At 43.8% G+C, this 13,831-nt stretch overlaps 1 protein-coding gene across 1 annotated transcript in view; it reads right to left on the reverse strand.

Moving 5' to 3' along the window:
• The window catches only part of LOC144681152 (dynein axonemal heavy chain 8-like), a 1,929,890-nt gene that overhangs the window by 1,657,027 nt on the left and 259,032 nt on the right, over positions 1-13,831 (reverse strand). The window contains exon 11 of the mRNA XM_078542879.1: positions 12,480-12,626. Within this exon, the coding sequence (XP_078399005.1) occupies positions 12,480-12,626 (147 nt within the window). The remainder of the gene's footprint in view (positions 1-12,479; positions 12,627-13,831) is intronic.

The raw sequence follows: 13,831 nt of genomic DNA on the forward strand, positions 1-13,831 counted from the left end.
AGTTAGTCCATTCTTTACAAGATATAAGCCAGGATTTTCTGTGTCCAATCAGAATGGGCATGTTCGGTGGCGAGATTGTAAAATCTCGTGAGAAGGCCCTTGGCACATTTCCCAGCGATGTAAATCCAGGAAGCAATTGTCCCCTCCCCCCGTCATTGATGGGCTGAGTTTCCCGCCATTGGATGTCGGGAACATAATTTGAATACATTTGCATATCATGACTGTAGCCACACACCAGGATAACTCGCACCCACAGGTTCAAACCTAAGGTTTGCCTCTGCCATGTGATTGCCTTTTTGTCTTCCAGCTTCATTAATTAAAATCCTTTGCAGCTCAAACAAACAAACAACTCCTTCTCAAGTACCATATAGGTCAGGTGATTTCTTGGAAGAAGCCTGCATGTTGACAGTTCAAAGGTGAGCTTATGGCCTGCTTTTAGAAAAAGGTCCCACGTTTGCATCAAGATGTCCAGATCATGCTATGTCCTTCTATTTTGTAAAAGAAAAACTCAGTCCTGAGAGATATGATTCTAACAGGGGTCACAGGCAAGTCTCCACAGCGGCTTATTTGTGGCTGGCTTGTGGTGCCAGGCTAGGGCAATAGTGCCAGAGAGCAGGGGACCTCAGGTCTAGGGCAACAGTGCTGGAGAGAAGGGGATCTCGGAGCTAGGGTAACGGCGTTGGAAAGAAGGGGACCACGGAGCTAGGGCAACAATGCTGGAGAGAAGGGGACCTCGGGGCTAGGGCAACAGTGCCAGCGAGAAGGGGGACAAGGGAGCATCGGGGCTAGGGCAACAGTGCAAGGGGGGCTCATGGCAGCACAGACTGAAGGTTACACACTAACAAATGCTGGGGGTGGAAGAAAATGGCCGGGCAAATGGAAAAACATGTCAAAGATGAGCACTCGTCCACAGCTGTGACCATCCAGCTTGAGCTCAGTTGACATGCTTTGAGTCAGGCTAGTCAAGTAAATGTGCCCACTCAAGCAGTACTAATTCCTGAGAGTGCCAGTGATTGCCCCTCTACTTTTAACCCCTCATGAGCAGACTTCAAAATCGAATGAATGCTATGGTGCTCCAGGACCATTGGGCAACTGGGCAAGCTTGAGAATCCCCTTGGGAAAGGTGGCATGGAACACTGATGGAGGGGTGCGCTCCTAATCCCTTGCATTATGTTTAAGTAGACATTAAAAAGTCACCCTCATTGTCCAAGCAAACCGTGAAGCGGTTCAAGAAGGCAGCTCACCACCACCTTCTCAAGAACAGCTAGTGATGGTCAATAAATGCTGGCCCAGCCAGCGAAGCCCATGTCCTGTGAATGAATGAAAAAAAAAATTCTGCCTACCCCCAATAAACTTTCACCCCATGTTAATCAAGAGTCTCTCTAGCTCTGCATTAAAAATATTCAAAGACTCTGCTTCCTCTGCCCTTTCACAGTACCTTTACAGTGCAGAAAGAGGCCATTCAGCCCATCGACTCTGCACTGGGTCTCTGAAAGAGCATTCCACCTGGTCCCACTCCCCTGCCTTATCCCCGTAACCTTGCACATTCTCTCTTTTCAGGTAGCAATCCAATTCCCCTTTGAATACCTCGATTGAGGTAGGGTGCCTCCACCACCCTTTCAGAAAGTTTATTCCAGACTCCAACCACCCTCTGGATGAAAAAAATTTTCCTCATATCACATTTATTCCTTTTGCCAAATATTTTGAATCTGTGTCTTCTAGTTCTTGATGTTCTTTTGATTGGGAACAGTTTCTCACTATTTACCCTGTTCAATCCCCTCAGGATCTTGAATACCTTTATCAAGCCTCCTCTCAGCCTTCTTTTCTCCCAAGCTCTCCAATCTATCCTCATAACTACAGTTCTTTATCCCTGGAATCATTCTCCTCTGTACTCTCTCTGATGCCTTCACATCTTTCCTCAAGTATGGCGCCCAGAACTGGATGCAGTGCTCCAGATGAGGCCCAACTAGTGTCTTATACAAGATCAACTCGACCTTCTTACTCTTGTACTCAATGTCCCTATTAATAAAGCTTAAAATACGATATGTTTTATTAACTGGTCTCTCAATATGCCCTGCCATCTTCAATGAGAAATGTACAAATACACCAAGATCCCTCAGTTCCTGCACCTCCTTTAGAGCGTCTCCCTTTATTTTATACTGTCTCACCATATTTGTCCTGCCAAAATGAATCACCTCACACTTCTCTTCATTGAACTTCTTCTGCCATTTGTCTGTCCAATCCACCAGCATGTCTATGTCCTTTTGAAGTTTAAGAGCATCCCATCACAGTTGACAACATTTCCAACCTGTATTATCTGCAAATTTTGAAAATCATGCCCTGAACACCACAGTCTAGGTCATTAATATATATCAGGAAGAGCAAAGGTCCCAACACTGACCCCTGGGGAACTCCATGACCAACATTCCTCCAAGCTGAAAAATAACCAATTATCACTACTCTCTGTTTCCTGTCACTCAGCCAATTTATTATCCAAGTGCCTACTTTCCCTTTTATTCTATGACCTAGAATTTTACTCACAAGTGTGTTGTGTGGCACGGTGGCACAGGATATGATGAGTGGCGTCCCACAGGGGTCTGTACTGGGCCTCAACATTTTATGATTTACATCAATGACTTAGATGAGGGGAGTGAAGACATGGTAGCTAAATTTGCAGCTGACACGAAGATAGGTAGGAAAGTATGCTGTGAAGAGGACAAGAGGAGGTTGCAGATGGATATAGATAGGTTGAGTGAGTGGGCAAAGATCTGGCAAATGGAGTTTAATGTGGGAAAATGTGAAGTTGTTCACTTTGACAGGAAGAACAAAAAAGCAGTGTATTGCTTAAATGGAGAATGGCTGCATAATTCTGAGGTGCAGAGGGATCTAGGTGTTCTAGCGTATGAGTCACAATAAGTTAGTATGCAGGCACACAATTTATTAAGAAGGCTAATGGAATGCTATCCTTTATTACGAGAGGGATTGAACATAAAAGTAAGGATGATGTGCTTCAGTTACACAGGGCATTGGTAATAATGTACATCGAATCCCTGTGCAGTTTTGGTCTCCTTATTTCAGGAAGAATGTAAATGCATTGGTGGCAGTTCAAAGGAGGTTTACTAGATTAATACCTGGGAATGAGTGGGTTGTCTTATGAGGAAAGATTGGACAAACTGGGCTTGTTTCCACAGGAGTTTAGAAAAGGGAGGGGTGATTTGATTGAAGTATACAAGATCCTGAATGGCCTTGACAAGGTGGACGTCAAAAGGATGTTTCCTCTTGAGGGTCAGTCCAGAACTAGGGGGCACTGTTTTAAAATTAGGGGTCACCCTTTTAGGACAGAGATAAGGAGAATTTTCTTTTCTCTCAGGGGTTGTGCGACTTTGGAATTCTCTGCCTCAGAAGGTAGCAGAGGCAGGGTCATTGAATATTTTTTACGGCAGAGGTAGATAGATTCATCTTAGGAAAGGGAAGCAAAAGTTATTGAGGTTCGATGGGAATGTGAAAATTGAAATTCAAGAAGATCAGCCATGATCTTATTGAATGGTGGAGCAGGCTCAAGGGGCCAAATGGTCTACTCCTGTTCCTATTTCTTATGTTCACTGTATCAAATGCCTTTTGAAAATCCATATACACTACATCAACAGCATTTCCCTTATCAACCTTCTCTGTTACCTCTTCAACAAATTCCAGCAAGTTAGTTAAACATGATTTTCCCTTAATGAATCCATGCTGGCATTCCCTAATTCTCCTACACTTGTCTAAGTGATTATTGATTTTAACCTGTACTATAGTTTCCAAAAGTTTCCCTACGACTGAGGTTTATCTGCCTGGTCTGTAGTTGCCAGCTTTATCCTTGCATCCCTTTTTGAACAAGGGTGTAACATTCGCAATCCACAGAATCACAGTGCAGAAGAGGCCCTTCGGCCCATCGAGTCTGCACCGACACATGAGCAACACCTGACCTACCTACCTAATCCCAGTTACCAGCACTTGGCCCATAGCCTTGAATGTTATGACGTGCCAAGTGCTCATCCAGGTACTTTTTAAAGGATGTGAGGCAACCCGCCTCCACCGCCCTCCCAGGCAGTGCATTCCAGACTGTCACTACCCTCTGGGTAAAAGAGTTTTTCCTCACATTCTCCCTAAACCTCCTGCCCCTCACCTTGAACTTATGCCGCCTTGTGACTGACCCTTCAACTAAGGGGAACAACTGCTCCCTATCCACCCTGTCCATGATCCTCATAATCTTGTACACCTCGATCAGGTCGCCCCTCAGTCTTCTCTGCTCCAACAAAAACAACCCAAGTCTATCCAACCTCTCTTCATAACTTAAATGTTACATCCCAGGCAACATCCTGGTGAATCTCCTCTGCACCCCCTCCAATGTAATCACATCCTTCCTATAATGTGGCGACCAGAACTGCACACAGTACTCCAGCTGTGGCCTCACCAAGGTTCTATACAACTCCAACATGACCTCCCTACTTTTGTAATCCATGCCTCGATTGATAAAGGCAAGTGTCCCATATGCTTTTATCACCACCCCACTATCGTGCCCCGCTGCCTTCAGAGATCTATGGATACAAACACCAAGGTCCTTTTGTTCCTCAGAACTTCCTAGTGCCATGCCGTTCATTGAATACTTCCTTGTCAAATTACTCCTTCCAAAGTGTATCACCTCACACTTTTCAGGGTTAAATTCCATCTGCCACTTATCTGCCGATTTGACCATCACGTCTGTATTTTCCTGTAGCCCAAGACACTCAACCTCACTGTTAACCACCCGGCCAATCTTTGTGTTGTCCGCAAACTTAGTAATCCTCCCCTCCACATAGTTATCTATGTCGTTTATATAAATGACAAATAATAGGGGACCGAGCACAGATCCCTGTGGTACGCCACTGGACACTGGCTTCCAGTCACTAAAGCATCCTTCTGTCATCACCCTCTGCCTCCTACAACTAAGCCATTCTCCAGTCCTCTGGCACCTCCCCTGTGAACTGAAAGATTATCACTGGTGTCTCTGCAATTTCCACTCTCACTTCCCTCAGTACCCTTGGAAGCATCTCATATGGTCCTGGTTCCTTATATATCTTAAGTAAAGATAGCCTTCCTCTCAATTGTAAGTTCTTCTAGTGTACCAGTTACCTCCTCTCTCACCTCGGCCTGGGTAGGATCCTCTTCCTTTGTAAAGACAGATGTAAAGTATTCGTTCAGCACCTGTGATATTTCTCCAGTCTTCACATGTAAGTCCCCTTTTATGTCCCTAAACAACCCTACTCTTTATTTTACCACCCTTTCATTATGTACGTGCTTTTGGAAGACCTTGGGATTTCATTTTATGTTGCTGCCAGCCTTTTTTCATGCTTTCCCCTTGCTTTTTTTATTAGTTTCTTCACTTCCCCTCTGGTCCTTCTATATTCAGCCTGATTCTCCATTGTATTATCGACCTGACATCTGTTGTACACGCACTTCTTCCTTTTCATCTTTACTCTCTCGTCATCCAAGGTGCTCTGTATTTATTTGTCCTACCTTTCCCCTTCAAGGGAATGTACCTTGGCATTGCCTGCAATACTTTTTATTTGAAGGTGCCCTACAGTTCAGCCACTGTCTTTTCTGCCAACATTTGATTGCAACTCACTCGACTCAGATGCATTCTCATCCCATCGAAGTTGGCTTTCCCTCAATTAATTATCCCTGCTCTGGATTGTTCCCTGTCCTTTTCCATGATTAACCTAAACTTTATGATACAATGGTCATTGTCCCCTAGAGGCACTCCCACTGATATTTGATCCGCTTGGGCCAACTCATTTCCCAGAACGAGGTCCAAAAGTGCATGTTCTGTCATTGGACTAGAAACATACTGCTGCAGAAAATTATCTTGAATACATTCCAGGTACTCTCGCCCCTCTTGTCCCTTTGTACTATACTTATCCCAGTCCATGTTTGGATAATTGAAGTCCTCCATTATGATTATTCTATCATTCTTGCACCTCTCCATACTTTCTGCAAATTTGGTTCTCCACATCCTTTCCACTAGTTAGTGGCCTATATACTACATCAATCACTGTTATTGCACGTTTTTCCTTCCTTAGCTCTAGCCAGAGAGATTCTGTCCTTGACCCCTCTGGAACATCCTCTCTCTCCAGTGCTGTAATGACATCTTTAATCAATATTGTCACTTCCCCCACTTTTCCTACTTTCTTGTCTCTCCTAAACACCTTGTACCCAGAAATATTTAACGCCCAGCCCTGCTCTTCTTTGAGTCAGGCCTGTTGTAGCAATAATATCATAATTCCATTTGTCAACCTGTGCCTGCAGTTCACCATTCTTATTAATCACACTCTGTGCATTCACATGCATGCACATTAGCCCTGATTTAGGTTTCATTTTTTTTACTTTCCCCCTTATTCTACCCTCATCTAATGATTTACTATTGCCTACTCTAATTCTATCAAACTCTCCAATGATAAAGGCAAGAAGTCACTTGTGGGAGTGGTGTACAGGCCCCCTAAGTATAACTACAAAGTAGGACAGAGTATAAAAGAAGAGATAATGGGACCTTGCCAGAAAGGTACAGCAATAATGTGGGGGATTTTAATCTGCATATAGATTGGAAACATCAGATGGGCAAAGGTAGCGTAGATGAGGGGCTGAATTTTTCCGTTGGCGAGCAGGGGTTGGGGCCCACTCGCCAATGCGAAAATTACACGGGATGTCATCCCGCCCCATTTAAATCTTCCGGAAGGCGGGGGCACAGCGAGATCAGCTGTCCACCCGCCGACCTGTCAATAGCCAATTGAGGCCATTGACAGGATAATTAAAACAATTAAAGGACCTGCCCGTCCAACCTTAAGGTTGGTGGGCTGGCCAGGAGCCCTGGCGGGCTTCTGAAAAAACATGAAACCTCATCCACCGGTGGAATGAGGTTTCATGTAGGGTTTAAAAAAGTTTATTAAAGTTTCAGTGAAATTTATTAACACGTCCCATCTCATGTGATAATGTCACATGAGGGAGACATGTTAAGGATTTTTTTATTTTTCTATTTTTAAAGTTTATAAAGCTTTCAATGATCTCCCTGAGGCAGCACTTAGCCTCAGGGAGATGTGCGCTCTTTCGTGCGCATGCACGAAAGAGCGCACTCTTGCATTTGGGGAATCCGCCCCCCCCTCTGCATCATGCAAGGCGGGCCTTAATTGGCCCTCCCACTTAAAATGGCGGCGGGGCCCACTTCTCCGATGGGGATCGGCTCCCCTCCTGCCGGAGATTGGGTCGAGCCCGCCCGCCCGACAGGCAGAAAATTCCACCCGAGGAGCTCATGGAGGGCAAGATTTTTAGATCGGCAGGCCCAGGAACAGCTGGGGACCGGACACCTGACCGCAATTGGCACCTGTTCGCATGTCACGCTGGTGGCCAATTAACGGCCAGCCAGCGTGAAGCACGCACTTGTAGCTACAAGAGCAGGTCAGAGCCTAGAAATCCTGTGACAAGTACCTCTTGGCTCCCCAAAGCACAAGTCAGGAGTGTGATGGAATACTCCCCACTTGCCTGGATGAGTGCAGCTCCCACAACACTCAAGAATCTTGACACCATCCAAGACAAAGCAGCCCGCTTGATTGGCACCATATCCACAGACATTCACTCCCTCCACCACTGACGCACAGTAGCAGCAGTGTGTACCATGTACAAGATGCACTGCAGGAATTCACCAAGGCTCCTGAGACAGCACCTTGTAAACCCACGAACGCTACCATCTAGAAAGACAAGGGCAGCAGATAGATGGGAACACCACCACCCGCAAATTCCCCTCCATGTCACTCACCATCCTGACTTTGAAATATATTGCTGTTCCTTCACTGTCGCTGGGTCAAAAGCCTGGAACTCACTTCCTAACAACACTGTGGGTGTACCTACACCACATGGACTTCAGCAGTTCAAGAAGGTAGCTCACCACCATCTTCTCAAGGACAACTAGGGATGGGCAATAAATGCAGACCAACCAGCGAAGCGCACATCCCGTGAATGAATAAAAAAAATGCTCAGTGCTGCCGGGGCGGAAGGCGAGTGCTGAAGTCAGCATGGGGTGTGGGGGAGCACGGGTGTGGGGGAAGCGCAGAACGAAAGTTCCTGAAGGCAGAGAGCAGCCTCAGGGAACTGAAGAATTTGAAAGCAATAAAGAAAGATTTTAAATTCTGGAAAAAATGCCCGGCATCAGAATCAGTCACCTGCCACATATACAAGGTGAAAATTCTGTCCATACATTTTTATTTTTGTTATTTAATAATGGAAACCTCATCCTGCCCGTAGATGAGGTTTCCTGAAAAATGCAAAAGCCGCCTGGCCGATTCACCCGCCCTCCAACCGTAATGTTGGACGGGCAACAAAAAATTTTGGTTGATTACAATTTTAATGGCCCTAATAGGCCTCCTAATTGTCGGCAGGTGGGCTTCTGACTGTCATGCCGCCCACCAACCGAAATATCGCACTAGTGCGCGATGACTTCAGGACACTTGCCCAACGTCATCATGTGCTATTTCACGCTTGAGCAGGTTGGGCGCATGGCCACATGCCGAGCGAAAAATTCTTCCCACGATGTTTTTGGGATCGTTTCTTAGAACAGCATGTTCTAGAGCCAACCAGAGAGCAGGATATACTAGACCTGGTATTGAGCAATGGGATAGGATTAATTGATAGCCTCATAGTGAAGGCACCCCTAGGTAGCAGTGATCAAAATATGATTGTATTTTACATTCATTTTGAGGGAGAAATGAGTGTGTGCAAGACTAGTATTTTAAACTTAAATGAGGGCATGAAAGCAGAGCTAGCTAACGTGAACTGGCAAATGAGGTTAAGGGATAGGTTAATAGAGGTTCAGTGGCAGACATTTAAAGGCATATTTCAGAATACACAGAGTATATACATTCCAATTCCAGAATGTTGCCTGGGTTGGAGGGTCTGAGCTATGAGGAAAGTCAGGATAGGTTGGAGTTGTTTTCCTTCGAGTAGCTTGAGAGAGGACCTGATAGAGGCGTATAAGATTATGAGGGGCAGAGATAGGGTGGAGAGGAAGGCACTTTATCCATTAGTAGAGGGGTCAATAACCAGGGGGCATAGATTTAAGGTAAGAGGTAGAAGGCTAAGACGGGAGTTGAGGAGAAATGTTTTCACCCAGAGGATGGTGGGAGTCTGGAACTCACTGCCTGAAAGGGTGGTTGTGTCAAAAACCCTTGTAACATTTAAGAAGTATTTTGATATTCACTTGCATTGCCATAGCCTCCAGGGAGATGGGCCAAGTGCTGAAAAATGGGATTAGTGTAGTCAGATCTTTGTTGACTGGCATGGACACGGTGGGCCGAATGGCCTCCTTCTGTGCTGTAAATGTCTATGAATCTGTGAGTAAAAATTCCAAGGGATGGGCCCACCATCCATGGTTAACGAAAAAGGTTAAAGACCGTATCAAACTTAAAGAAAAAGCATATAATTCTGCAAAGACAGATGGCAGGTCAGAAGATTGGAGAGAATGTAAAGAACAGCAAAGAATGACAAAAAGATTAAGAAGGAGGGAAAAATTAGAGTACGAGAGAAAACTATCTAGTCATATAAAGATGGATAGTAAGAGTTTCTATCGATATTTAAATAAGGAAAGAGGCGGTGATGTAGTGGTATTGTCACTGGACTAGTACTCCAGAAACCCACCCAGAAGCAGGAAATTTGAATTTGATTTTTAAAAAATCTGGGGCTGAATTTTTCCCCCATTGCGGGGGTGGGTTGTGCAGGGGCAGGCAGGAGTGAGTGCGAACCCGATAGGGTGCGTGCCGCCATTTTACGTGGGCGGGCCAATTAAGGCTCGCCCAGCATGACACTCACCCGGAAGCACTGTGCGCTCCCTGTGCAGGCGGGGGGGATTCCCTGAGTCAGGGCCTGCGCTCTTTCGCGCGATTAGTTTAAGTCTTGAAAAATGTAATAAAGGTCAAAAAAAATTTTAAGGACATGTACCCTCATGTGAAACTGTCACATGAGCTGGGACATGCCCATTAATTTTTTCAAAAAATTTTACTTAATTAATGAGCCCTTCATGAAACCTCATCCCGCCTGTGGATGAGGTTTCATGAAAAATGCCAAGGCTCCTTGGGCTCTTCGCCTGCCCACCAACCTTAAGGTTGGATGGGTAGCATTCTTAACAGCTTCAATTACTTTGTTAATGGCCTTAATAGGCCTTTGACAGTTCGGCGGGCGCGCAGCTAATGCGGCTATACGCTGCCGAACTGACAATCTAAATGACGCACGGTGACGTCGGGACGCCTGCCCGGCATCACTGCGCGTCATTTTACATGTCGGCGAGCGGGCCCCGCCCCGCCCCGCCCCTGCCCACCAATGGGAAATTTCTTCCCCTGGAATAAAAATCTAATGATAACCACGAAACCATTGTCAATTGTTGTAAAAACAATAGGGCACTAATGTCCTTTAGGGAAGGAAATCTGTCATCCTTACCTGGTCTGGCCTACATGTGACTCCAGACCCGCAGTAATGTGGTTAAATGCTCTCTGAAATTGCCTAGCATGCCAGTCAGTTCTCAAGAGCAATTAGGGATGGGCAATTAATGTAGGCCCAGTAGTGATGCACACATCCCATAAACAAATACAAACAAAACAAAGTGAGCATTGGTCCTATAGAAAGTACGTCTGGGGAATTGACAACGGAAAGTAGGGAGATGACGGATGAATTAAACAGATATTTTGCTTCAGTCTTCACTACAGAGGACACAAATAACATCCCAGAAATAGCTGTAAATCAGGAAATGAAAGGGAGGGAGGGACTCGAGAAAATTCCAATCACCAGGGAAGTGGTATTGAGCAAATTGTTGAAGCTATGGGCTGACAATGCCTGGGTCTTGATAGACTTCACCCTAAGATCTTGAAAGAAGTGGCCAGTGAGATAGTTGATGCATTGGTTTTAATTTTCCAAAATTCCCTAGATTCGGAGAAGGTTCCATTATATTGGAAAATAGCAAATGTAACTCCTTTACTCAAAAAGGGAAGGAGACAGAAAGCAGGAACCTACAGGCCAGTTAGCCTAACATCTATCATAGGAAAAATGTTAGAAGCTATTATTAAAGATGTTATAGCAGGCCGCTTGGAAAAATTCAAGGCAATCAGGCAGAGTCAACATGGTTTTGCAAAAGGGGAATCATGTTTGACCAATTTATTGGAGTTCTTTGAAGGAGTCACGTGCTATAGATAAAGGGAACCAGTGGATGTTCTGTACTTAGATTTCCAGAAGGCATTTATAAAGTGCCATATCAAAGGTTATTGTGGAAATAAAAGCTCATGGTGAAGGGGCAGTATATTTGCATGGATAGAAGACTGGTTAACTAACAGGAAACATAAATTGGTCTTTATCTGAGATAAAGGAAAAATACTGCGGATGCTGGAAATCTGAAACAAAAACAGAAAATGCTGGAAAAACTCAGCAGGTCTGACAGCATCTATGGAGAGAAAGACAGAGTTAAAGTTTCGAGTCTGTATGACTCTTCCTCAGAGCTAGAGCCCTTTAGCTTTGGGTTTTTCCAGCATTTTTTGTTTTTGTTGTGTTGGGTCTTTTTTTGGTTGGCTGGATGTGACGAGTGGTGTGCTGCAGGGTTCAGTGCTGGGGCTGCAACTTTCTACAACTTATATGAATGACTTGGATGAAGGGACCAAAGGAATGGTTGCTAAATTTTCTGACTACACAAAGATATGTAGGAAAATAAATTGTGAAGAGGACATAAGGAGGCTACAAAGTGACATAGGTAGGTTAAGTGAATGGCAAAGACCTGGCAAATGGAGTATAATGTGGGAAAATGTGAAATTGTTCATTTTGGCAGGAAGAATAAAAACAAAGCTTATTATCCAAATGGTGAGAGATTGCAGAGCTCTGAGAGTCAGAGGATTCTGGGTGTCCTAACGAATGAATCACAAAAGGCTAGTATGCAGTGTCATGAAGCTATTAATGTATATAATATTATTGGAAAATATTTTTCTTTTAAAATAGAGGTTTAGTCTGTGGGTGTGTCTTAATTGGATTAAAGCCAGCTAGTCTGGGTGCTTTGATGTGTACTAGTTTTGTGATGTGAGAGAGGTAGAGTGCATATGCATTTTTTGAATAGAGCATTCAAGAAGTTAAGTTACATCTGGCACCTAGCTAGCAGAGACCAAGCAAGATGTTTATATTATTAATAAAGTTGGTCCTATGAAAAGGGTTTTATTGTTAGAAGGGGTGGAGCTCAATGAGGCTAGTGATATAATGAGAATTTACATTCAATGAGCTGTGCAATAATTTCTACAACGCTAATTCCAATAACTGGAATGAGTTGCTTATGTACAGTATATAGCTACAAAATGGGTTTAACCAAAATAAGGTATTAGTCACTGCACAGAGTAGGTTGATACAAATCTAGAATATAATTGAACCATATTTTGTCCGAAGTTTCAATTTACCTTTGCCAGTCTTTTGCAGAAAACTTCAAGTTTACCAAATATGTACATTTCTGACACATCAAATGGATTATCTTGTGCCGTTTCAGTTGTGTATTTCTTTGTGTTCTGGAAGTATTTTCGATATTCCACAAGCAATTTTTTACATTCCTGAAATCCAACAAAATAAAGTCACAAAACAGATAATCAGATCATTAAACATTTATATCATCATAGAATAATACAGCACAGTAGGAGGCCATTCAGCCTATTGTGCAGACTCTTTGAGAGCTATCCAAGTCATTCCAGTTCCTTGGTCTTTCACCAGAGCCCTGCAATTCTTTTCATTGCAAGTATTCATCCAGTTTTCTTTTGAACATTACTTTGGAATCTGTTTCTACCACTCTTTCAGGCAATTTATTTCAGAAACGAATGTTTCCTCAGATCATCTCTGATTCATTTACCAATCACTGTTTATTGATCCTCCTGCACTGGAAATAGTTTCTGTAATTTACGATAGCAAAACAATTCATGATTTAAACAATTCTTTTGAATCTCATCTTAGCCTTTTCTTCTCTAAGAGGAATAATTCCAGTTTCGCCAGTCTCTCTAAAAAGTCCATCATTCCTGGATCATTCTGTCGCTTGGGAGTACAGAAATTTGATTATCCAGGTAGTGGTAACAATTTCTCAGCATCCACCCTATCAATCCCCTTCAGAATCTTGCGTGTTTCAATTAGATCATCTCTCATTCTTCTAAACTCCGGAGAACATAAGCCAAATTTACTCAGCCTCTCATCATAGCACAAGCCACTCATCCCAGGGACCAATTTAGTGAACCTCTACCATATTACATCCAATGCAAGTACATCCTTCCTTAAATAAGGAGATCAAAACTTTTTTAAATTCATTCACAGGATGTGGGCTTCGCTGGCTAGGCCAGCATTTATTGCCCATCCCTAGTTGCCACTAGGTAATTTCAGAGGGCATTTTAGAGTCAACCACATTGCTGTGGGTCTGGAATCACATGTAGACCAGACCAGGCAAGGACAACAGATTTCCTTCCCTAAAGGACATTAGTGAACCAGATGGGTTTTTACAACAATTGACAATGGTCATCATTTTAATTCCAGATTTTTATTGAATTCAAATTCCACCATCTGCCATGGTGTGATTCGAACCCTGGTCCCCAGAGCATTACTCTGGGTCTCTAGATTACTAGTCCAGTGACAATACCACTATGTCATTGCCTCTCTTCGAACAGTATTCCAGATATGGTTTCACCGAAGCCATTGCAATAAAGACCAACATGCCATCTGCCTTGCTAATTGCTTGCTGTAACTGCATGCTAACTTTTTGCATTTCTTGTATGAGCAT

This window comes from Cetorhinus maximus, chromosome 5 (genome assembly GCF_964194155.1).
Source record: "Cetorhinus maximus chromosome 5, sCetMax3.hap1.1, whole genome shotgun sequence".
Taxonomy (NCBI): domain Eukaryota; kingdom Metazoa; phylum Chordata; class Chondrichthyes; order Lamniformes; family Cetorhinidae; genus Cetorhinus; species Cetorhinus maximus.